The sequence below is a fragment of the Astatotilapia calliptera genome, chromosome 11, assembly GCF_900246225.1.
Source record: "Astatotilapia calliptera chromosome 11, fAstCal1.2, whole genome shotgun sequence".
NCBI classification, from domain to species: Eukaryota; Metazoa; Chordata; class Actinopteri; order Cichliformes; family Cichlidae; genus Astatotilapia; species Astatotilapia calliptera.
Genome location: NC_039312.1, coordinates 28,229,410 through 28,255,155, shown reverse-complemented (window position 1 = coordinate 28,255,155; position 25,746 = coordinate 28,229,410). Strand labels below are relative to the sequence as shown.

At 39.7% G+C, this 25,746-nt stretch overlaps 1 protein-coding gene across 2 annotated transcripts; it reads left to right on the top strand.

The window, feature by feature from the left end:
- Positions 1 to 3,126: 3,126 nt before the first annotated feature.
- wdr73 (WD repeat domain 73) lies at positions 3,127 to 19,893 on the top strand. 2 transcript variants are annotated; one of them, XM_026184217.1, is made up of 9 exons: positions 3,127 to 3,246; positions 7,805 to 7,985; positions 8,897 to 8,964; positions 9,678 to 9,763; positions 9,862 to 9,950; positions 11,818 to 11,885; positions 13,110 to 13,274; positions 15,107 to 15,466; positions 19,169 to 19,893. In XM_026184217.1, exons 2-9 carry the CDS (start codon positions 7,927 to 7,929, stop codon positions 19,420 to 19,422), a joined length of 1,149 nt encoding a protein of 382 aa, XP_026040002.1. In that variant the 5' UTR covers positions 3,127 to 3,246; positions 7,805 to 7,926; the 3' UTR covers positions 19,423 to 19,893. The 2 variants fall into 2 exon arrangements, with proteins under 2 accessions (XP_026040002.1, XP_026040003.1); XM_026184218.1 differs by lacking the exon at positions 3,127 to 3,246 and having other exon boundaries at positions 7,780 to 7,985.
- The last annotated feature ends 5,853 nt before the right edge of the window (positions 19,894 to 25,746 follow it).

The following is a 25,746-nucleotide window of genomic DNA, read 5'->3' as shown; positions in this document are numbered from 1 at the left end:
GGTAAAAATGAATTCAAAAAATCAAGACATACCAAAAACGTAGAGTTGGCTGCTCGACTTGACTGAGATGGATGCCTTTTTTAAACCACGATCCAAAGCCCGCGAGATGAAATCACGCGTGGTTTCACGAGATTTAACGTTGCTATCTTATTGACTTACGTCACCTGAACATGATATGAACAATTTAATACACCCTTTCTGCATATCATGTAGTTTTTACACTATATAGTTACATTTAACTTTAAAACATGAGGCAATTGTGTTAAATGCATGCAAGATGCTTACATAAATCCAAGAGATGGCCAGTCCCTTTTTTTCAGTGTACGTGGGCTGGACTGAAAATGAGTGAAAAAGCAGCCATTTCCCCCCCAAAAATTTGAAAGACCTTCACAAAAACTTGAGAATTATGTCTCAAGACCACTTTGAAAAGTATGAAAGCAAAATGTGAAGAAATGCAGGGTAACTCTAGACTTTTGCACAGTACCCTAGTTGAATACTGCATTTTATAACATGCCTTTAGTGTTACATAAAAAAAAAAAAAAAAAAAAGAGATAAAAGTTCATTCTTTTTCCTCCTCATATTGTTTTCCATGAAGTCCAATATACACGAAAGCTCAAATCAGCATGTACATATATAATAACATATTGAATAACACCATATATTATGGTGCCATCATGCCGCACAGCAAATATCAGGGTAGAGCGCATATCGGTGGTTATATAATACGAGTCATACATAAATAATCGTGGAGACTTTTGCAGGAAGATTTTGTGTTTTTCAGTAAACAACTAGACCGCCTCACATCTGCCACAGGTGGATGAGTGGTGGATAAATGTTCTTCAGTCTTCTCCAGCGCTCCATAATCACACATATTGTGTTTAATACCGGCAAAATCATTGCTGAGTTGTTCATAATGACAGTTTTTGCTTTCTTCCTTTAAATAATGATTTGATCATGACTCAAACATGAGTCCTCCTGAGCAGTGATGGGTAAGACAACGCCGCGTTACCCATTGCTACACCTGCGTCCATTGTTTTCTCTTGTATGTAAGTGTTCACACCAGCAGTGTATTGATGTGCATCATCTCATCAGGAGATGTCCTATTTCCAAGCATTAACATTCATTAGTAGGGATGGGTACCGGTGTCCGGTGCCATGATGGCACCGGTTCTGACATAAACGGTAGTAACCAGACCGAAAAGCAGCGCACATTTCGGTGCTTTATTTCGGTGCTTTTTTTTCCTGAGCTGTGATACACTTTAGATTCTAGCCAATCATTTTACGTTTCCGAGGATAGTAGGCGGGGCCAGGTACGTACGTTCTTTTATGCAGAGCTACAGATTAAAAATGGCCAAGGCGAAGCGGTCAAAAGTCTGGCTGTACTTCACAGCAAAATATGCAAACTCAGCAGCCTGCAACAAGTGCTTTAAGCTGATACTGTGATACTGTCAAAGGAGGTAACACCTGAAATCCGATGAAACACCTGGCGACGCATAGAGTTTTTTTTTAAAAGCCCAGAAATGCGCCGTATTTGATAGCTTGCTGCGAGACCTCACACCGAGCACATCTACTGTGCGTGGGTTGCCTGTTATCGGACCCGGAGTTAGCAATATCCCCCAAAAACCCCGAAGAGGAGAGTCCTGGCCCCTAGCCCTGCCAGTGTAGCAGAAATGATGATGGCAGCAGCAGCCGTTCTTCTCTGCGTGAGTAGCTTAATGTTGTTCATGTGTAATTTACGTACCACGTTATTACATTAATGCATGTGAGGTGAACTAGCAAACACCATCATAGCTACATGCGGCTGTCTTCTTGTTTGATGGCAGATGCTCCCTTCACCCTGGCCAAAAAGGCTAAAATGACTAAAGAAAAAGAGGGAAACAGCTAAACATGAGAGGTTTTTGGACAAAGTTTGTGTTTTTTCCATTGTTTAAGCACTGCTTCCAGCTAAGAGTGATACCATATATGCCCCATAGCTGCAGAAAAGGCTAACTTTGTTATCTTTTTACAAAAAACCAGCTGACCATGAGAGGTTTTAGGACCAATTTTGTGTTCTCCATTCTTTAAGCACCGGTTTGAGCACCGGCACCGTTTCAAAAGTACCGATTTGGCACCGGTATCGGATAAAACCTAAACGATACCCATCCCTATTCATTAGCATGCGCTGCAGCTTTCAGCCCATGTCGGGCACTTTGCTTTGCTGTCAGTGAATCATTTTTCCTAGCTGAGATGTCAGTGAAATAGCTGCTGTGATTGCAAAGTCATCAGACAAAATAAGAAGTGATCACAGCAAAAGCTTTCCACTCAAAAATACAAAACCAATATTTTCAGAATTATTTTCTGTGGATTATTTTAAAAGGCTTCACTTTGGAGTGTAAAAAGCTTCTTTGAGCGAATGAAGAGTGAAAGTTTACTGTGACGTGATGCAACACAGACGCAACCAAACCCTGTAATTTTTCTTGAGCATGACAAACTTCTAAAAGCAAAGCAAGGACTGACGTGAAAACTTAGAAGGTTGTAAAGCTGCTGGATACTAAAAGACTGATAATGTACAACTGATTAGTCTGATGACTGTGATTAAATATCTTTACACGAGATCTTTGTTGTGGTTTATGCAATTAGAGCATGTTATGATCTTTCCACTCCTCAGAATAGCACTCTATCTGCCTCTTCATGCATCCAATCTGCAGTATGATCTGTTTCTTGTGAGTGAGACGATGGAACATCGGGTCCGTAGGCAGAAACAACTTGTTTGGTAGTTGAAGTTGTCACACAGTTAATCGCCAAAATGTTTCCAGTTGGTTGGTATCTTATTTTTCCATCCACACTTTGAAAAGATCACTGCATGCACTCTGAGCACAGATGTTGTGGTCCTACATTATTGCACATAGTTGGGCATTGAGGAGCTGTGGATAGAATTTGTGCCTGACAAGAACATAAGACATGTACTAGGCCATGAAATTGCAAGGTGTCTTAACTGACTGTGACACATTAGTTTGGGGCTCTGAATTTTGAAGCCTCAGCATTGCTGTTTTGGCTGCCACCAGAAATGAGTGCAAAGTTATCAGCTAAGGCCAAATCGAAACACAACACAAATCGAAATTGAAGCAATGAACCAAGGGAATTTGGTTGGTGCTAAATTTTCTCAAAGTAGGTATTTCTTTCAGAGGAGGAGATCCAGAGGGGATTCGTTCTTCAGGGAGCTGGCTGACAAATGGTTGACGCACCAAGAAGAGTCTAACAGAAGAGAGTAAGTTCACCCAGCAAAGCATGAACAAGACGCTAAACTGAAGTTGTACGAGTTGGTGAAGAGTGGGTGACTGAGACGGACCTTAAATAGACAGGTGGGTAATGAGCCGAGCGAGTGCAAAAGCCAGAGATCTAGTGGGAATCTGCAGGAAGAGCTCACGGGAGCAGTAAAACCCGCTGACTCACAACCCCACACAAACACTATCTTATGGGAGAAAGAGAAAAATAAAAGTACAGAAAAAAATGAAGTAGGCCAACCAGTCGGCAACAAAAATAGCATTTGTCAGATTATTCCTTTTAAAAAAAAACTGCTGAAGAGTTCCAATGTGATATATAACACATATAACACGCAGCTCTCTATGCTGGTATACCTGTCAGTCAAAAGGCCACACGCTTACGCGTCAGCCTTAATAGTGTCCATATGGATGGATTTAACAGAAAAACACCCACTATATAGTTGCAGTGAGGGGAGAAACTAACCATAGATACCTGGCTGTAAACATGGTTTTTAATGCTGTTAACTTGGGCTCGACTCAACCTTAAGCCATCATGGACTTGACTTGCAAACAAGAGCAATAAGACAGGATTGAGATACCTGCAACAGAGTCCTTCATGGTTTTACAAAGGCCTGTAGAAAGTAACAGAAAGGAGATCACTTTTATTTTGGAGTATTTCACAGTTCTTATATGGATCCCACCTCCACCAGACTAAAAAAGTTAAATAAGCTGGAAGAGTTCTTCACAAGCAGGAAGGGAAATGGAGCAAATCCCCCCTAAACTAAGGAATCACTGCATGTAAGATGGCATCAAATACAGAATACCATCTGAGACAGAGTTGGCTGGAAACTAAAATTGCCCCTTTTCTCATTCAAAATATTTTATCAAATAAGGACTTAAATCAATATCACAGAAGTAAATAAATAGTTTTATTTATTTGTGTAATGCATCATTCTTTTGTCAGAGGAACAATCACATCAGTAGACAACTGAAAAACACTTGTTCTTTGCTTTCTTGCACGCTGTCACTCAGTATTGCCAAACTTCTTTGTTTGTGAACCAATGTTGGTAAAGCAGTCTTCCTCACACCACAGTTTGTGAAGAAATTCTGCACACTGTTTATTGTCTTTGCTTATTGGCAGAAAGCATTAGGACCTGCTGGGATCCTTTTGACGCTCAGCCGGGGGCAGTTATCCGGCTCGTCTGATATATTGTCCAACAATTATCGTATCTGAGGAAAACCCAGGCTCTCCTGCTGCGAGTGTGAAACAACAGCTTTGGGACAGAGGCCATTCACATCTCTGTGGTGTGATAGACTCAGCAGTGACAGCTAATGTGAAACAGGCTGCTCTTTGTTGAAAGCATGTGGCTGCTGGTTTTGTAATATGTTAAATGTGTTTAGCGATGTGTGACTGTTTTACTGACTCATGAAACTCAGTGTTCAGTCGCCGCTGCTGAGTAAAATTTATAAGCTTAAAAAATGAAAAGAATCTCAGCAGGTGACGTCAGATATACACCCAAGACTATTTGTTTCCCGCAGCTTCCCGCTGTCCAATCAATACATTTTATCAGATGCCCTTTTAATGATTCCTGGAGTCAGGATTTACACAACCCCATCTCCAGTAGCCTTGGGTGCCTTTCTTCTAAATAAACAATTGGATATGCAAAGGAGGATTCCTGAGTACTGCTCCACAAAATATCAACAGGGAGGTGCAAAAAACCTTTAAAGCCACTCAGGCTGAAAATTGCCAATTAAAAGAGGGAAGAAAGGAAGCCATGCAGCACATCAAAGAGATGTTGGCCAGAAAGTTCACAATGTGCAGCAGCCTGCGTGAATGTGAACTGAAAACAGAAAAACAGCGAGATGGTATCATTGTACAAAGAGGAGTGTGACGCTGACCACATTGCTGGAGGTGGATGGAAAGAAAAAAGTTGCTGGACAACCAGCAGGAGGGCCAGTTCAGAGGCTGATAATCCCATTTAGCGATTGCCAGGAGGAGGTAAAAAGTGGCAGTGAAATACTGGACATGGACACGTGGGATTATTATAAAAGTTCAAAAAAGACAAAACCTTGATCCAGCGAAATCCAGGACACCACAGAAGAGCCTGAGTGGGGGTGACAGAAAGAGAAAAGAAAAGAAATGCTCGCATAGAAACTATAAGAAACATGACCAGGATAAAGAAAGTCAGGAAAAGAAATAACCTAAAGGAAAGCAGCTGAGAAAAAGAAAGAATGGAAGAAGGTCGAGAAACAACTGACAAAAGTCAAAGTAAGCAGTAAAGGAAGGAAAAGAAACAGCTGAAAAAACAAGAAAAAGAGGCAAATAAGGCAAAAAGGGCAGGGGGAGAAAGGGAAGACAAAGAGTGGCATCTGGATTTGAAAGCATGCGATGTCTACAGAAAGCTGCTGATTCAGCTCAGGCTGAACAGGGGGTTTCTCTTCCTTTTCCTTTCTCCATTCTCCCAGCTTCATCTTCACCTCTGTAACTTTAATGCACTGCCACCTCTGTCTTTCCTCACTTTCTGTCAGCAACATCTTGTTTGATAAAAAACACATTTTATCATATCTAAAGCACTGACAGACCAATATTTTAGTGGCTTACTAAATGAGGATTCAGACATGATAACCTGAAGTATTTGAACTAACTCTCACTGATTATTTTGTTAGAGCAAACAGTTCCTGCAGCTCTGTATGCAAGCACGCACGTCTTTACTGTCCTGTACAGACTCTGGTTTGGACTCCCTTGTTTCTCAAGGAGTGACGGGAGAAATGGAAGGTCGAAATGTGACTCAGATTCTCTGCTGTGAGACAGTCGGAGGAACAGAATGACAGCACTGCTGCTGAGGAGGAGGAGGAGGAGGAGAAACGGCAAACAACAGCCGGAGAGATGAAGCTTTGAGCATGGTGGGATTGATGAGGTTTCAGCTGCTGTCCTGGAGAAAATTGAGGACAAATATAAGCTGCACTCAGGGCTTGAATATTTGATCATTTAACTAGAAACGCCCAGCATCCCAAACATAACATCTGTTTTTGGTTCGTTTTCCTTCTGGCAGCTTCATTTAATCACATTATCAAAATAAACTTTTGCTCTGTTGCTCTGATAAAGGGGGAAGTATTCCCTCAGTACACCACGCTTTATTTACAAAATTCAAAATCTGTTAATCGCTCTCAACTATTTTGCATTCGTTAGTCTGATAGAGACAACCGGAAGCACAGCTTAAAGGCTGGAGGAGGGCAAACATCCCAAAAGTTGTCTTGAAAATATTCTTCTGAGACTCTTGGTAATTTCCTGTGCTTCCTTGTTACGCACTGTTGGCATTTTTATGACTTCCAATTCTTTTATCTGTATGGTATTTTCTAATAAAGGCAGCTACAACAGGGCGTCTGTTGATGACAGCTGCTTTGTACTGTTTGGGAAAAAATGCTGGGTCTTCAGTTCATTAAGCCTCTGTGGCCATCTGAAGGCAGCAAACAATAGATGTGCTGTCAGAGTGCCTCGATATGAAGCACGACCGTCCACTGCGTTTGTCTTCAAACACTTTTTTGGGCCTCCTTGAGATGACTGTTACCATACACGCATTAGACCAGTGGCTCGAAATCCTTTTTGTTATGCTGGAGACTTTGAGTTTTGTTAATAAATGGAAAATGGGCTGATATATATTCACCCCTTTATTACTTAAGCAAAGAACTTTTTACTGCAAGCCGCATCAGCTCATCCTCACAGCACTGTATTCTGCAGCTTTAAGCTCCTCACGGACACGTCCCCTGATTTAACCTCATCTCTCTATGCTCACCTTCTTCTTTCTTCTTTTGCCGCCCCACACAGAACCTGGTTCCTCCAAGTGCTTACCCACAGGAGATCGATTGTTGTGGTTTTCTCACTAACACTGTAGGGTCTTTACCTCACAACATCAGCCACCTTGTTGTGAACTGGCACTATACAAATACAAGTGATTTGCTGGGATGCAAAACTTACTGTACGTTCATCTTCAAATATCTAAAATTACTGTTTTCTATTGAATCAGTTTAACAAGCGAATATCAGGTGATTCAAATTTATTCCTGTGTGCTGTTTTATCTTTTAATTGTATGCATGTAGATGCCATCTGCTGTAAAGCCTGAAACCAATAAGGAGAGTCTTGATATTTAAGGATGCCTCTGGCTGCGTTGGCCTAAAATATCAAATTAAAAGTTAAAGAAGCTGTGCTGTGTTAGCTGTGCCAGGGATATCAAGAGGACCAAGAGGTTCTTCAGGCTGTAGAAAGCTGCATATGGAATCAAGCAAATTAGTGCTTTGAATATCAGCTCAGTTAGATATTTGTTTATTGCTTATTTTTGTCTGGGGATCGAGTACAAAAACAGCTCATATGGAGCCCATGCCAGCATCTGAACAGGGACTCAAACCAGCAACCTTTAGGCTACTAGTCAGCTGCACAGGCCTCTGTACTTGATTATCTGCTTCTTGCATCTGTTTGTTTAACGGATTAAGCTAGAACAGACCCTGCTGTTTTGTTTCTATCTAAACTTTAATATGTTACTTTTGATTGAGGCTCGCTTCCTCCAGACCAGCAGGTGGCGGTGTAGTTTTCATGAAGAAAAGAAGCAGTAGAATAAAAAGCAGAGGGAACTAAACAGGAAGTGGTGGATGAGCAGCAGCACCCATGCCTGCAGGAGCTGTTGGGAGAGATGGAAGATGCAGAGTTTGAGGATATTTTAGATGACTGGTTTATCGAGTCACTGAAAACGTGAGTAAGCTTTTTACTTTGTTTGAAACGTCAAATTTATATTTTTATTACTACTTGCTAACCAACATTACCAGCTTTGCAAAGCAAACTCTTAATTTTAGGCATTTTACCCTCCAGCAGCTTTCGATTGTTAATAAACACCACAACAAAACATTATTTAAATATATTTATGTTTATATTTAATTTATTTAAATTCGGCTTAAGGATATCTCTCCTAAAATTTAAATAAGCTCCAAATTGTCACATTGTATTAGTTCATCTCCTACACTTATTACTCGTGGTTTAAGAGGTGTTATATGTGTGATTCATTTTCAAAATAAATTTAGTGAATTCGAGTTTTATAATCTAGACGAATTATATGATATGATGGCTCCACTGTAGGAATCAAGTTGTAGGTAAAAAGAAAAATGTTCGCGTTGATTCTGTAGACAGAAAATATTACATATCATAAATTGTGAATGAAGTCTGGTGTCGCGGTTAAAAGGCCTATATTTTAAACAATATGATTCTGTATCCCATGTATTGTCATTGTACATGTTCAACGACATGCTGGGTGCTCCACAGGGACTAAATAGTTAGACAACAGGAATAAATACCAAACAGCACTACATACAAAGGAGAAGGCGCACAAAATGGACATTTGCAAGGAGACACCAAACAACTTGGAATAAACATCAGGAATGCAGCTGTAGGGCTGTTTTTGAAAGGTTTGCAAAACTAAGGCAGAGTGAATTTATATTTTTCTGAATTCCTTAAAAAAAATTAAATTTTACAGAGTCACTATAACAAACATAAGGCGGGCTCACCTTCACTTTTGACTGTAGCGCTCAAAACCACGTCACGTCAAAATTGAGTTTCACTGTATTTTATGTTAAACTCTATACAGAAATTCACAAACCTTTTTCCTTCAGGTACAAAGACCTTCATGTGTATCAGCTTGAACATCCCACCCAGGTCCTCGAGTGGACGTCAGGGAATAGTAAGTTGATCTAATAATTTAAAATATGATGATGTGGCTTGAAGATATGGAAGCCCGTTTCCGCCACTAAAAAAAAAAAAAAAAAAAAAAGCTAGTATCCATATTATCTCGAAATTTCGAGAAATATAACTCGAAATTTCGAGTTACTTTTCTCAAAATTTCGAGTTAGCTCTGCCAATCAAAAATATACGTGAATGAGGTCGCTTTCTTGTTACCCGGAAGCATATGGCGCAGGACCGCGCACGCAAAAACGGATCCCAACAAATTAAAGTATGTTTGCTGATAGTAACACCATGTGATTCAGCTAATAACACAGGGATTTCATCATTTGTGAAGCCAGGCTGAAAACACTCAGCAATCTGTGCATTCACGACTGGATGTAATACCGGTAGCTTAGCTGTAGCATTTGTAGCTGAGGGCTTCAGCTTCCGGGTAACATGGAAATGACGTCATTCACGTAGATTACTGATTGGCAGCGCTAACTCGAAATTTCGAGTTGCTTTTCTCAAAACTTCGAGTTAATATGTCGAAATTTCGAGATAATAACTCGAAATTTCGAGAAAAAAACTCAAAATTTCGAGAAAATAACTCGAAATTTTGAGTTATGGATCCTTTTTTTTTTTTTCTGATTTTGCTGTTATAGAAGACAGCTTTTCAGCTCTTTCTTCATTAGCCAAATCATTTGTATTAATCATTTTTTTTGGTGTTTGTAGGCGTCTGTGTCGCAGGCTATAGTCAGTCCAAAAATGAAATTTTAGAACTTCGCTTGCCGCTGAAACTTCTTGCTGATGAAAATAAGGTAAAAATCAGAACATTAGTCCAAACTTTGAGTTTATTTTTCTCTAGGAGGCGTTTCAGATGTTACTCTGAACTTTTCCTGTTTGCTTTTGTGTTCAGAGTCTCTGCGCAGAACGGGATTTTAAAGTTTCCCATGGTGGTTTCACAGATGGTCCGGTTCGCTGCCTCACACACATCCCTGGAACAAGGTGAGTTCAGACCAGTGCTGGATAAATTACCCTTATAAGTAACATGTTACATTAAAGGTACGGCCAGTCTTTTTTGAGGTTATTTAATAGAAACAACTTCCAACAGAGTGTTTTGCAGCTTGTGGAGACCGCCATGTTCCTCCCCTGTATTTGTAGTAGCAGCCACTAAGGACTTCACTTCTGACTAAAACTGCTTTATGCATGTGACAAAGGCAGAGGAGAAGAGAAGTCATAGGCATTCCTACGGTGCAGTGGAGCGACACTAAAATTCGTACCTGCACCTTCATACTCAAGATATGTTTGATCACTTGAGAAAAGGTCAACTTGACAAAAGAAATGAAAACGGGAAGGAAAGAGACACACGACTTAATTAAAAATAATCCTCTTCCTCCTCACCTCAAGCCTCATCTCCTGAACTGAAGTCTGGGCTTTAACACAACAACAACAGCTGGTTATAAGTTAATATTAGTGAAAATCTCTTTGAAGTGCATCTAACACCAGCTAACAGCGGGAAAAACAGCAGTGCAACCAACAGTTAAGTATATCCTCAACTTCTCTCCTCAGTTTAGCTGTCATCAATCAGAAGTGATCTTCTGACTTATTGGCCTGTACTGGACTAAGAAGCATCCACATCCATTTCCTCTGGAGGAGACTGTAAAACTTGTAACTGGTGAATGTTTATCAGCCAGCATTGACAGCTGAGGTAAACAGAGGACTGACAGCCTTCCTAACAGAGGCAAAAACTCTTCTGCAGAGCCAGTCCAAACATGGCGTACAGTCTGTATCCAACGTTTTTGATCTCTCTGCTGACTAAAACATGTCTGTTCTACAGCGGCTACCATAGGTAGGATTATACACTTTTAACAACTATATAATTTGGAGGGTTAAGGAAACAACTCAGTTGACTACAGTCTACAATTTACTTCCATTATAAAGTAATCTGTAAGATTACAGCCTTATCTGCTGAGAAAATTAACTCCTTAACAATAATAAATACAACATTTCCCAAGCTCACGGCTGTATCCCAAGAAATCGGGGAGAGACAGAAACTTTGCAGATCCTTCAGGCTTTTATTCAGGAGCAGAAAAATGTAACATTTGAACAGTTGTTGATTAATTCTTTGAAAAGTACTTACCTGCTTATTTAAACTGCAAACCAGGCAGTAATTGGAGTACTGTTACTTTGTTTCATCAAACACTGGTTGTGACCCACTTCAGGGAGAGAAACTTGCTTCACTCTTTCCAAGGTTTTCTAATCCACACGATGCCTTTTCCTGCACCAAACTTTGGTTTCAAAGCTTCTTTTTGGGGAATAATGAATGAAAAGAGGTCTTCTTCAAAAAAGGCACACTGAAAAGCACCCAGCAAGGCTGGAGCACAGAAATTATTTTATTCGGGTACTCTTTATATTTTCTACAGTTCAGTTTATTATTCTTACCTATCACGTATTTAACACATTAACAGATTTATAAAAGTACAGAAGGTCAGTCAAGAGCAATTCAGAGTATTGATGAACTGTTTAAAGGTTTTAAGCCTAAATGCTAATTCTACATGCTAATGCTACAATTCTTCAGTTGTCTAAAAATCATCATAATTGTATTAAACTTGTTTAGACTAAGAAATTACTTACAAAAACCTTTACTAGATGAGCTGATAATGACAATAATTAACTTTTAACAAATCATTGCACCAGAAGATATATCGTGCCTCACGGTGCGATGCACAGTGTGGAGGGTCTGTGTTTTGTAGTTGTTATAGGTGGTGTGAGTCAGTGCTTGTGTAGATCTTTAGATCTGATGGTAAATGTGAGGGGACGATATAATCAGTAGCTTCGCAGCCTTTTAATTAACGTTCTGTTATTTCGGCAGGTGTGCTGTGACCAACGACGGGCTGAGCTCCGACCTGCAGGTGTGGGACCTTGGAGGAGAAGAGAGCGGTGAGTGTGATTTCCCTAAAATTTCAAAGTACAAAAGTTAGGCACTTGCCTAAAAAAATTTATATAAGAGAAAAATAATGACAAAGAGAAATTTAGTAAGACAGGTCAGATAACCAACAATAAACCAGAACAAAGCATAAAAAAACATGAAATTAAAACCAAGAAAAAGAATAGGAATCTGATAAAATTAAACTTAACAGCAGTCCAGTAAAATTAATTAAGACCAAGAACTAATTATGAATAAAATCTCACTTAAAACCTACAGAGTAGAATTTACTATCAGTCAAAAACTTGCAAATCATCGCTGTGATTAACGGTGATTTTCAGTGATATGAATTTAAAGTGACATGATCTCAGTACAAAAAGCACCAGATTTTCTGGGCATTATGAGCTGAATGTATTCATCTAAATGCAAAAAGGTTCTCACTTCTGATAGTGTTTCACAGAGTGCAATAAAAAATATTCAAGGCCTTTTTAAATGTAACTCTTATCTACAGAAGCTGTTTTGAGACGACTCACTGAATGGATGAACCTTTTTTTATTCAAGGTTAATGACTTAACTAGTAAAAATCACTGAATCATAACAGACTAGATCATAAAAGAAACTTTTCCTGTTGAATTCAATATTTATTTATACAATTCTTTTTTATTTTTTTGGGGGGGGGGGGGGAGATTTTGCTGAAATAGATTGAAGTTAAAATTGTTTCTGTTGTAGCCCAAAGAAGACAAATATAGGAGGGAACCTAACCTGAGAGAAGAGTATTTGTATCATATCGTGCACATTTCCTGTGTTGAATTGTTCACCAATAATAATTGAGAGAAATCAGAAAGGTGGTCAGACGTTGACTGCCCAACCACTATTACAGGGTTCAAATTGATTCCTGACACCTGATACTTCACGTGTCTGACTGTCTTAATTTAAATGAAAGTGACGTTTAGACATAGACATCTCCACCAATTAATGCAAGTTAAAAAAGATTTTTGACGAGATTAGAGCAGTGAAGTGGGGTTTCACTTCACGTACGCTTTCAATTTCTGACCTTTTAACTGTGTTTAATATGAGAGTTTGCTATTGTAATAGCATATATAGGAAGAAAATACAGAAGGGAATAATAGGTCCCCTTTCCTGGTTTACAGCAAACAAGGTAAAGGGAATAATTATAAAATGTGGTGAGGCACTTCTGACAGTGTGACTGGTTTTCTTTTCCTTGTCATCCATGACAGATGTGATCAGGAGAACAGGAAGTATTAAAGGGAAAAGGAGTGCTTCAGAGAGAGGCAGCAGGATCGCAGCTCGACCCTCGTCAGCACCACAAGTTCTTCACGGAGCTCAGATCAGCGACGTCCAGCTGACTGAACTCGCATCAGGAGAGACTCTCTATAAACTGGGTAACCCCACATTTACAGTTATCAGTTTATGTTCACGCTCGCCTGTGAGCATGGAGACTATAAGATTGGTTTAGTTTGTGTCTTATTTAAGTAGAGGTGAAAACTTAAGTCGAAGTGGTGCTTTATGCAGTTTTGTGAGACTGTTCATCTCACTGTTGTGAGATGTCGAAATTTGAGAAATGTCATAAATGCTTAAAAAAAATTGGAACAAAAAAAATTGGGAGACATAGTCTTACTCTTTCTCAAGAAAATATAATCTAGATTCAGATTTCCATCAGCATCGAGACTAATCATGAATGGCAGCGTGAAAGAATTAAAGTGACTTTGTGTGGTTTGTTTTATGCTCAAAATCTAACTGTATTCTTACTTTTGGTAAACTGGTTGTCTCTCCTACTAATACTATAGTAATGTAAATCATATTTGTAGTAAAGTTTTTATAATGAAAAGATAAACTGTTCTTTAAGTATAGTTTTTCTTAAAACCGTGTAATTATTGAGCTTACAGTTGGACTGGGATACAATCACTGTTTGTGAAGGACATCTAAGATTTAGTGTCACATGAAGATGAAAAAAAAAAACTGCATGTGTTCCTGAGGAGAGCGAGGACAAAAGCTTTCTGTGCAGCCAGGAGATGTTTTCCTGCTATTCTTTTGTGGCTCGCTTAAGTAAGTTTGATCTAGAAAGAAAGGCTGAGCTGTGTTATGATGCAGTATTATGTTGTAGGCCACCCACTGTAACCCCTAGGAAGATCTGTAACTTTCCATTTCTTTTCCCTGCTTTATTTTATTTATTTTTCCACACAAAAATAGTTTGCTGAAGCTCTGAGTGGAGGTGAGACTGTGGCTTTAAGGCCTGGAAGTAATACAAGTAAAGTGAGCAAACAATAAATATCATTGTTCCATGGTTCCCAAAAATTAAAAAAATAGTTGGCATCAAAGAGAGCGTCCATCCATCCACCTGTCTGCTCCTGCAGTAGAGCATCAGAAGTCCATCCCAGCTTTCGGAGGGAGATAGGCAGAGTGCATGCTGGGCAGGTTGCCAGTCTATCACAGAAAGAGGACCTTTCATACTCATCTATGGCCAATTTAGAATCACCAGTCACCCTAACATGTATGTCTTGGACTGTGGGATGAAGCTGCAGTATGTGGAGAGGCAGAGAGAACATGCAAAGGCCAGTGGATTCAAACCCAGGACCTCGTCACTGTGAGGCTACAAGGCGTGGAACAGTTCACAAAACAGAAATTCTTTTTATCGTTTAAATTTGTTTCCTTAAACTTGTGCCAAGTACATAAATAGTTATTCTCCGTCACATCTTAACTAAAGGAATATTTTTCTCTATGCTAAAATACAATGATTCTGGCATCTTTAAGACATGTTGTGTATGATCAGAACATAAAGACTGAAATGACTGAAGTTTATACGCTACTGAACAGGGCCGATTTCTTTTTCTTTTTTTTTCTTTCCCCATGAACCATTTGATCTATAGATGCTCCAAAGTAGTAACCACTGCTTCGCTGCACGCTGCATATTATCAAATGTTAGTAGTTTCCTCACCACAGTCCTTTCTCTGCTTGTTTCTGATCATTATGCACAGCCAGTGCACCAAAACAAGGCCAACAAACGACCAGCCTGATGTTTTTGTTTCTGAGCACTTTGCCTGTAATTGTTGCAGCAGGAGGGCCATTAAATGCTCTTTCAGCTGGGGGTTTCCTCAGCTGTTCAGTTTCAAAACACTGATGTTCTAGTCATAAAACCATCTCTGCAGCAGACTGCAGTATGTAATCTCTCTGTAATGTGTGTTTTGAGACATTTTGCGTTGTTTTGTCCCAACAGAGACCGACTCAGCAGATCCTCTGAGTTCCTTACAGTTTGTGAGTGACACGGTTTTCCTCGCCGGCTGCTGTAACGGGAGTGTTTACGTTGCCGATACTCGGACGTCTGCTCCTCCTCAGCTTTCACATTCACCATCTTCAGCCGAGTCTGTCATCTGGTGGACGGATGCTGCTGCAGGTCCACATCCGTCCAGCCGCAGGGTCATCAGAGTCTCCTCGTCTGGACAGGCGGTGGTTTCAGACTTGAGAAATCTGGGAGGGGCGGGGTGTCAGGCTCAGCTAGACGTCCAAACACCAGGCCGCTGCAGCCAGGTCAAAGTGTCGTGGGCTCCAACACTGGATGACTGTATCTCAGTGTCAGGTCAGTTTATACAAACAGTTTTTTTTTTCAGATGTTGATGTTTTCTGTAAATGATCACACTGAAAAACCCTGTTTTATCTGCACACTGATTAACTAAATAATACTAAGTAATCTGTCACACTTGCACAGATGTATATTATATGATGTTTCTGTACTAATCTCGGAATCTGCAGAAACTTCAATCTTTAGGAAAACTACATTGGCTTAGCTCAGCTAAACAGTGATGAGCAGCATACTTGGCTCTGTTCAAACTGACAAATTTAATTAGTGAGCTTTAGATTTGATAAATTTAAAAAATGACATAACTTACAGTTTAATTTCTTGACATCCTATTAATCAGGGTGTTTTTCATTGCTGTGAGAATTTGTGGTTGTTGTGGTTGTTGTTGTTACCTTTTATCTCAAAAAGATTTGAAAGAGTAGTAAAACTGCTAACTTATCATCCTCAGAGGAATGGCTAATTTGAAGAGTCAGGCTTCAGAGTTCATAATAGCACAGAAAAGGTTACAAATGATCTTCTTATGGTCTCTGACAGTGGACTCATCTCTGTGCTTGCCCTGTTAGAACCTGAGTGCAGCATTTGATACTGTTGACCATAATATTTTGTTACAGCGATAGAGTTCCACAGGGTTCCGTGCTAGGACCAATTCTTTTTTTTGCATTATACATGCTTCCTTTAGGCAGTGTCACTAGAAGGTATAGCATACATTTTCACTGCTATGCAGATGACACACAACATTATAGAACACACCAATTAGTTAAACTGTAGGATTGTCTTAAAGACATAAAGACCTGGATGACATCTAATTTTCTGCTCTTTAATTCAGAAAAAAACTGAGGTTATTGTAATATAGTATCTAACCTGACACTTACTCTAGATTGCATTACCTTGGCCTGCAGTAACACTGAAGAAGCTTGGAGTTGTTTTTGACCAGGCTATGTCCTTCAACACACATATTAAACAAATAAATAGAACTGCTTTCTTCTATTTGCACAATATCTCTAAAATTAGAAATATTCTGTCTCAGACTGATGTTATGAAACTAGTTACTTATTACTTCTAGGCTGGACTACTGTAATTTGTTATTATCAGGATGCCTGGGCTTACTCGTGGTTCCTAGGGTAGAATGGGAGGCAGAGCCTTCAGCTTTCAGGACCCTCTTCTGTGGAACCAGCTCAGAGTTTGGATTTACTTTTAAGAGAAGGACCGATATGAAGAACTCTGGTTAGAGTAGTGGTGCTGTGACAAAGACCTGGATTAAGCTGCAGAAAATAGATAGCTGTCCAATTGTTTTGTGGAATGAGTTTAATTTGGACCTCTGGCTAGATGTAATTTGATGTTAACATTATAAAGACCCAACAGTAACCCTGCGAAGCTGTGATGTCAAATACCCATCTTACAATTCAGCTGATGTTGATATTCATTATGCGCTCTTCTTTTAGTGGGGCTAAATAGAAGAGCGTCAAGTTTGAGGAACGGGCTTAGGGCAAAGAATTCAATTAAAATGTAAATACATCTTGCAGACTGAACTGACTAACTTAAAACAAAAGATGAAGAAAACTCTAATTATGTACTTTTTTTTTTTTTCCCTTTTTCTTTTGATGAACAGCTTTGGCTGATTTTTCTGCAAGTATTCGTAGAGAAGGAACCTTTTTGATATTAAAGAGACCGTGTGACCTTTACTGTAATGCCACCTTCAGGACAAACTTGACATTTTCAGCCTCACTTGTGGGGAAAATGAATCACCGTAGCCTTTCAAGGCCACTAGTTGGCCTTTGTAATATTAAAAGTACTATAGTGATGGGTGGAAATAAACCAGGCGTGTACACTGGCTCGTGCAGAAAATAATAGGGGGGGAAAAAAAGTGTCATGCTTCAAAGAACAGAAAATAACCAACATGTGTCACAATGTGTTGTGTAGGATAACATAGCCTTACCTCATTTAAGAAAGAAACAGCCAAAGCAGCATCTATTTCTAGACTGTTGCTGCTAATGTAAACATTGTCTGATATGAGGAAGTTCGATTTCAATGAGATCTCCCTTGTGAATTGCTCATTTAATGTTTGGATAAAGATTTTTAAAATTGTCTGTTACGGTTCTCAGTCATCTAGGTCATCGTAGTCTAAGGAGCTTGGAAAGTGAAGCGTGTGGACTTCTTTAAGTTTTCTTGAAGACGTTTCACCTCGCATCCGAGAAGCTTCTTCAGTTCTAAGCACAAATGGTGGAGAGTCCCAGATTTTAAGCCTTATGGGAGTGTCCGCAAGAGGGTAACGGACCCCCTATTGATCCTCTATCTAATCACTTTAGCCAAGGTGTGAAAATGGGTGTGGGTCACAATCAGCCAAGGTTTCGGGTGGACCCATAGTGATACCTTGGCCATGTGAAATCATGTGATTTCAAATGGTTAAATGGCCCAGGTTGTGAGTGGGCGTTAAGGCGTCTGGGCAGGGATCTCAAAACTGGATTATAGATGGAAGACTGTGTCGTAAACCCCCGCCTCTGTTCAAAGATGGTCACTCACAGAGGACATAAATGGCTTCGTTCACTCCTTTCAAACCATCGGTCTTCTCTGTCCAAAATGTGAAGATTGGCGTCCTCGAAAGAGTGACCTTTAGATGCAGATGGACCGCCGAGTCTTGCCCATGGAGGTGGCTCTTCTATGCTGTGCCATGCGTTTATGAAGTGGCTGTTCAGTCTCTGCAATGTAGAGTTCTGAGCTTTCCTCTCTGTACAGTGCAGCGAGGAAAACTCAGACCTCATTATTTGCATCACGTCACAGTGGAGCCCCCAGCATGACTCAGGATTGAGTTATGGTTCTGTGTAGGATTATGGAGGTGCATGTGCGTACAGTCTTCCATGTGCGTAGGTTAGATGCTGACTGGTTGAAATGATTTGAACAGTCATATAAAAGAAGACACGGAGGAAGTGAAGTGTTTTACAAACATGGCCTCTGAAATTACTAACAGAAACATCCAAAGATTGAAAGGATGTACTGGCAGATTTAATTACTCATAAATTTCAATCAGGGTAGCGTTATTGAATTCTTCCAGCAGCAAAGCGCCGTGAAATGTTTTCATCACTGAGCATCAACGAGAGAATGAGAAATCTGTCATCACTCTTTTGTAAAGGCTTCTGCTTGTGAAGGTCTTGTTTTCATACTTTTGGAGACGTTGCCACAGTGACCTCAGTCTTATAACAAATTAATTATGGGCCTTTTTAGCATTTCTGATCCTGCATGAGAGCCAGTGACATGAATATTGGTTTACAGCTCTCTTTAAAAATACAAATTAAATCTGTGAATCTGACGTGCAGCACAGTCTTGCAGACTATATGATTACCAATAGAAAAACATTTCATTAGGTAAGCGACTGCAGTAGAGGCCTTCATTTGTGTGCTAATTGTAATTATCAACTCTGTTTATAGCAATCAGATGTAAGTATAGTAATTTGTCACAAAAAGGCAAAAAGACAAGATGATCAAGGGGCTTAAAGTCTACAGTCAACATGTGGGTGTCTGCAGAAATGAAATTTCAGTTTGTTAACAGACTAATGCTACCATTTCAAAGTAAGTGGATAAGTTAGTTATCAGTTTCTTGACTTCATAGTTGTTGAATGATTTGAACTTTTAGCACAATATTATCCTAACGAATATAAATGTGGGTCAGAAAGAAGCCTTTTAAAGTTTCTGCCTTCGTCCTCATCAGGTTTCAGTGGCGTTGTTCAGATCTACAACACCCGTCTCTGGGGGGCGGAGCCGCAGGAGGCTCGACCGCTGTTTGAGCATCGCGGTCACGCAGTTTCATCACAGCAGACTGATGACAGTGTTCCCACCTTCGTCACCTCCCACATCTGGCACCCCGAGCGGCCGCGGACGCTTCTGTCTGCAGCCTCGGATGGCTCCGTCCACGTCTGGGACTGGGTGGACCCGAATCGACAGGGTGGGAGCCCAACACCATGAACAAAGTGAAGGATCGCCTGGGACGAGTAAGATGATAGAGCCATGTTATAAATTACTGAGGCACTGCTCCACAAACTGATGTGTCTCAGTAAAAAGGATCAATCGCCTTTTTATGATCAAACTGGAATATGGTTAAAGAAACAATTTAGAAGGAAAACAAACTGATGGAAATGTGGAACTTGTTTCATGAGAATCAAACTGATCTTTGCCTTTAAATTACAGAAAAATTGCTGGAATGAATTCACAGCTGTTGGCGGTGACTGCTCTCATTTAGGAACAAATTAAAGCAGATGACTGTCGGGTTCGATTACACAACATATTTGTACTGCAGTTTTTATAAGGTGATAAATGTTTGTACCTCGGATGGCTGGGCCAGAACTACAAAACGTGAATTATGTTTTCATTAACTGTGTTGATGCTGTAAAAGTGGCATTTTGTTTACTTCTCAGTGCAAACGTGACCAACAATCTAGTGTTTAGAGTCTGTCTTTTGGCCTTGCTTTAACCCTGGTACTGAGCAGCAGGACCCCTGCTTTTAAGCACTTAGAGCCCAGCACATGAGTACCACGGGCCACCGATAGCTCTCGAGATGGACGACTGAAACAGTTGAAAGCTTTCTCCATAGATGTCTAAAGGTTGGCACTGACTCAGGACCACATCCAGATTTGGATGGCTATTTTTAAACCACTTTTCCACTTAATTAGCTCTTGCAAATAAACAAAGCTCATGAAAAAAACTGCAAACCTCGTTCCCTTTTTTTCCAGTCCTCATTTTGGTTAGACGATTTTACAGTCTGATTATTTCAGATTTTAGTGAACTGACACTTGAAACGCGAGGTGGAGACCATTTCCTCTGTTCAAGTTTCACTTCTGTCTTGCATTTTGTTTAGTCTCTCTAAATGACATTTATCTCAGCTACAACTTTCTGCATTTGCTGGAAAATACTGAGACTACATGGGGGGGAAAAAATAAAAAATTAGGAAAGTGCATCTCCCTTTTTATAAAGAGTTCCAAAATCTGAAAACATCTGTGAGACGCCACATCTGCGACGCAGCGATGTAGCAATAACAGTGAGTGTGAACTGTTGAGCACAGATGAGGATCCTGAGGCCAGATTTTAGTTGAGTGAAGCAACTGCAGCTCAAGTCAGGAGAGTTTTTCAGAGTTACTCCTGACTCATATTTGTTTTCATTTGCAGAAAAATCGCAATTTCCTGTTCAGAATCAAGGCCAACCTTTTTAATTAATACATTTTGTTAAAATTATAATATCATTACAGCAGGACAAATGCTCTTTAAACCTTTACACAGGAGGCCTTTCAGTATTTACCGAATATGAATGTGATGAAGGTAATATATAAAGGCAGAAACAACTATTTGACTAGAAGTATCAGACAAATTGAGGTTACAGTTGCTGAACTATAAATTAGTTTCTAAATTTAGATGAATTCCTAAAACCTTTTTCCTCCTGACTGCTCTAAAACCCACATACCTGCTGAGCTCTCATCATTTGTTCCCCACTGAACCGAGTCCACTGTCTTTGTCTCTTTGTCCACAGAGTCAGTGGCCAAGGTGCCAAATTACAAAAGATCTGGACTGAGAATCAGTGGCAACAGGAAGTTTTTGGTTCAAATGCTTATCAATATGTACAGAGGTGGTCAGGAGAGTAAGTGTCTGCAGCTATCTGTAAAACACAGTTAAGGCTCTGTCGTGACTCGGGTCTGCTTTTTAGCCACTGTAAATATTGATGGAATTAAAACACCAGATTCTAATGCACCATCAAATAAAATCAATTTTTTGGCATGAAAATGACCCCAAACACACTGCTAGTGCAGTAAAAGCATAACTGGATAGAGAACACAGCGGATTCACGTCCTCAGCATTATTGAAGCAGTGTGGGAAAAGAAAAAAAGGCAGCTAACATCTACAGAAGAGCTGGCCCAGGGAGATTCAGATACTATTCATTTCAAAAGCCTGCTGAGAGAAAATGCACAAATATTTTTCCAGATCGTTGGAAAACGTTTTCTCTTGCAGCGTTACAAACAGATTAATGAGAAAACCTCAGAGTAATCAGCATGCCCTGAGCCAATAGTCATGGGAGTCAGTCTTTTTTAAGAACTTCTGACTTTAGAAATTTGCCTAAAGATACCTTTTGAGCATTAGATTATTTTTATGACTATAGATTATTTATCTAAGGCAACGATCCTAGAAAATGTTCCCCATCTGAGTCCTCAGAGCCCCAATTCCCTGATGCTCTCCCACAGGCAATAAAATGATTTTTCCCCTTTCCTTTTCCTTCTTTTCACCAGTGAACATCAAAGAAATGGATACAAAAGCAGGCAAAACTTAATTTCATACTTTACTGCCTTCTTTCTTGCCCGTTGAACGCATCATTAGACTCCCCTCGGACACTAACGTCACCAAATAATGAAAAATTGCAGCTCTGCCCCAAAGCGAACTCCACTTTCCTCCTAAACCTTCGTGCCTTCCATCAGTGCACTACTCGCCTCAGTCCCAGGTGAACAAAAATCCTGTTTTTAAAAACGCTACCACTCTTTCTGTTCAATCTTAAGCATTAGTCAAACTATTTTTTTTGTCCAGCTAGTTTCTTTGCCCTTTACAACAACTTAGAAACTCCCTCTTACCCAACAGATGGCTCATTCAAAGACAGCCGGCATCAAAATAAACCACGGAGCTGGCAGATGATTCATTAAGGATTCATCTCCACTTTGCTTTCTGCCTCCAAAGTTGTACCATACACTTGTCTCTTCTGGTATCTTAGTGCCCCTGCTAAAGGTTTCATTTCATGACTTTCTCTACTCGACAACGTGTGAGAGTAAAGCGTTTGTCTCTCTCTGTAAGCGGCAGATCTCAGTGTCTCTGCTGCTTGACATCCGAATTCTTGTTAATACTTTTCCCAGCAGCTCTTGAGCATATCGCAGTTTCATAACCCAGAGGCATGCTCTTTTTTTAAACTTCTATCACTCCTCTGATAATAACAGCACTACCCACCCGAGGCTTTGGAGTGTGAAGACTCACAATTAACGCTGAGGGACTGATAGCAACAGGCTGAAGAGAAGCTGCAATTTCATCTATTTGATATTGCTGGGACTTTTTTTTTTTTTTTTTAATTCTCCATTGATGTATCTACTGAATATATGACAGTCCTAATTGATCATTTGTCATTCATCAAGAAAAAAAACAAACAAATTCTTGTTTCAGCTTTTAAAATATGGTAATTGCTTCTGGATCAAGATGTCATCTTGAGAGCTGGGATGTGCGATTGGTGTTTTTCTGACATTTGAAGTGAGTAATTCACTTATTTGTCACAAATATGGAATAGCTTTATCAAAATCGAAGTGACTCATTTCTTGCAGCCCTAAAATTATTCTCAAATGGTGCTTGAAGGATATGTCAGGAGATTTAAAGCTTTCCCTTTAACAAACTCCAAATGCCTTATAAATATAAATATAGTTGTAGATGCCTTGGCCGAACTAAATCTCTTAAAATTACAGGTATAAACAGAATAACACATAACGAAAATTTTGTCAGAAGATTTGAGAAATGCAGTTCTGAAATTCTAAGTGAATGAATCTGCATTACAGCCATGTTCATCCTTGTTTCCAAGGATACAATGAATAAATAATGCTGCACAGATGCTCTAAAAACTGTTCATTTTCATTTCTTTCATGTTTAAAAAACAAAACAAAACAAAAAAAACTAATACATTGGGCAATAATATTATACTGAGATAATAATATACTGAATAACACTGGTAGCAACAGCTACTCTGATTCTATGGCTTAGTTCACCTGCGTGTGGTATTTACAGAGGTGGGACCAAGTCATTGTTTTGCAAGTCTCAAGTAAGTCTCAAGTCTTTATCCTCAAGTCTCAAGTCAAGTCTCAAGTAATGTCAGGCAAGTCAGAGTCGAGTCTCAAGTCACTGGTGTAAAAGTCCGAGTCAAGTCACAAGTCTGAAACTTTGAATTTCAAGTCCTTTCGAGTCATTCAAAAAAAAGAAAAAAGCATGTTGCAGTTATGCTAAATGTAAATATTAGACCATGTAATTTTTAAATCTGTGTTTTTCTCAACACATGACAAAATAGTGAACTTAGAAAATATACACAAATTGTGAAATTGCACCTCTTTAAAATGCAGCTCAATTAAACCTAGCTCCAAGAATAATTTTCACCGACAGTTCTGAGATAAGCTGCATGTTATTCTTGGATGCGGTTGTAGGACCGGCTTTAAAATCGCATGACAAAAATATCATACACATTAAAAAAAACTGCATCACCAACGTAGCCTGGACAACATTTGCTAGTTAGATGAAGTCAGCTATCTCATTGTAGCATATTTATATGCATATTTATAATTATACGCTTCTTGGAGTGAGTGCATACACTCATGAAGTTTAGTAACTTCAGGTCACTGCAACAAGCCCAGGTACAGTTTACCGACGGATGGGTGCAGGACCTTGAAATGCACCGTGTAGAACGAAAGACCATCGTACGTATCATAAGTTTACCAGTCTCACAAATTGTCGTCATAAATACACATTCCTTAACCGTGTATTAATAGGACCTTTGAGCTCAACGGTAATTAATTAGTAGTGGAAATAATTTCTGGTAGCATCACAGAAATGCAGCAGTGACAATAAGACTGTATGCTGTAATCGTACTGGGCAATTAGTGATACAAAACAACTGTTTTATCCTGTGAATAAAAGTATGTTTTTGTCAATGTACCATAATAACAGAAGCGAAACGCAATATTGTGTCAGGACAATTCACTATTTATGCACAATAAATAAAGGAGCATAGCGCGACAATTTCCGTTCAGCGCCAGACTTGCTTGTAACCTATATCACCAATTATGTTAAGAAAAATGACGCATTAACTACAACAGCAGACTGACCTTTGTGTAAATGCTTGGAGCAGACTAACCTGTGAGCTGGAGTGTTCTGGGACGTTATATTTGATCTTTGAATGGCTGCAATCCAGGCCATCCGTCGCGTCTTTGTTACTTCGGAAACATGGCTGAACAATTTCTCTTCAACGACATAATCCGATAACAACCGATCTCTTTACCCGTCGGCTTCCCGTGGCTGTCATGCGACCGGCTATTGCAGTTAATAATACAACGGCTTCTTGACATTTTTGTGTTTCTTTTTATCGCTGTGTGACTGATTTTAATTGAAAGCCTGCGTGCGCTAGTACCTCTTGCCACGAGTTCCCAGAATCCTTTGCGGTTCTACCCGTGAATGACGTCACATTTTCAATCTCTATATAATATGCATGTTAAATTTAATATTTGGGGTGAAATATCAAGTCTTTTCAAGTAAACCGGTTCAAGTCCAATTCAAGTCCCAAGTCATTGGTGTAAAAGTCCAAGTCAAGTCACAAGTCTTAGAACATTTTTTCAAGTCAAGTCTAAAGTCATAAAATTAATGACTCGAGTCTGACTCGAGTCCAAGTCATGTGACTCGAGTCCACACCTCTGGGTATTTATGCTGGCTATTCATCATATAGCTGTTCATTATATAGCACCAAACTATACAACAACAGCTGCCTCAGGGCACTAAAAAAAACCCTGAAAATCAAACTATCCTCTTAGAGCAAGCACTTGGCAACAGTGGGAAGGAAAAACCCCGTTTAACTGGAAGAAACCTCCGGCAGAATCAGGCCCAGAGAGGAGCAGCCGTCTGCTGCAACCAGTTGAGGGTGAAGCTAGGAAGACAGGACAAGACAAAAACACAATTAAGCGCACAGTGGCGTGTGAACACACAGAGAGCAAACGAGTGCATCATGGGAAACCCTCAGCAGCCTAAGCCTATTGCAGTGGAGCTAAGGGTTGTAAACTAGATGCTTTATCAAAAAGGACATTTTTATGGCTAATCTTAAAAGCAGAGCTACAGACGGGGCCTGAAAGCTAAACGTTCTGCATCCAGTTTTACTTTTTCTATGTTGGTATATTTCATGTAAATCCATCCATTTTCTTACCTGCTTATCGAATTCAAGGTCACAGGTGGCTTGAGCCAATCCCACCTGAGAACACAGGTCTACGTTAGACAGGCTGCCCACTCATCACAGAGCTAACATGATCAACATCATCCAACCCTAGTTAACCTAACATGCATGTCTTTGGACTGTGTGGAGAGCTCGATTGTCTAAAGTGATCCATGCAGCCATAGGGAGAACATGCAATTTGTAAAATGATGATAATAGTAATAATAAAATGATCATTATCCCAAATATTCCGAATGTAATGCTCCAGTTTGGTGACAAGTGTGATTAATGTTTGAGATTTCTGCTCAAAACATGGATAT

Bases quoted from the DNA above. Each gene is read 5' to 3' on its own strand.
- wdr73 (XM_026184217.1), top strand. From the start codon at position 7,927: ATGGAAGATGCAGAGTTTGAGGATATTTTAGATGACTGGTTTATCGAG. The intron at 9,951-11,817 runs GTGAGTTCAGAC...TTATTTCGGCAG, and splicing joins ACACACATCCCTGGAACAAG to GTGTGCTGTGACCAACGACG. The intron at 13,275-15,106 runs GTAACCCCACAT...TTGTCCCAACAG, and splicing joins AGAGACTCTCTATAAACTGG to AGACCGACTCAGCAGATCCT.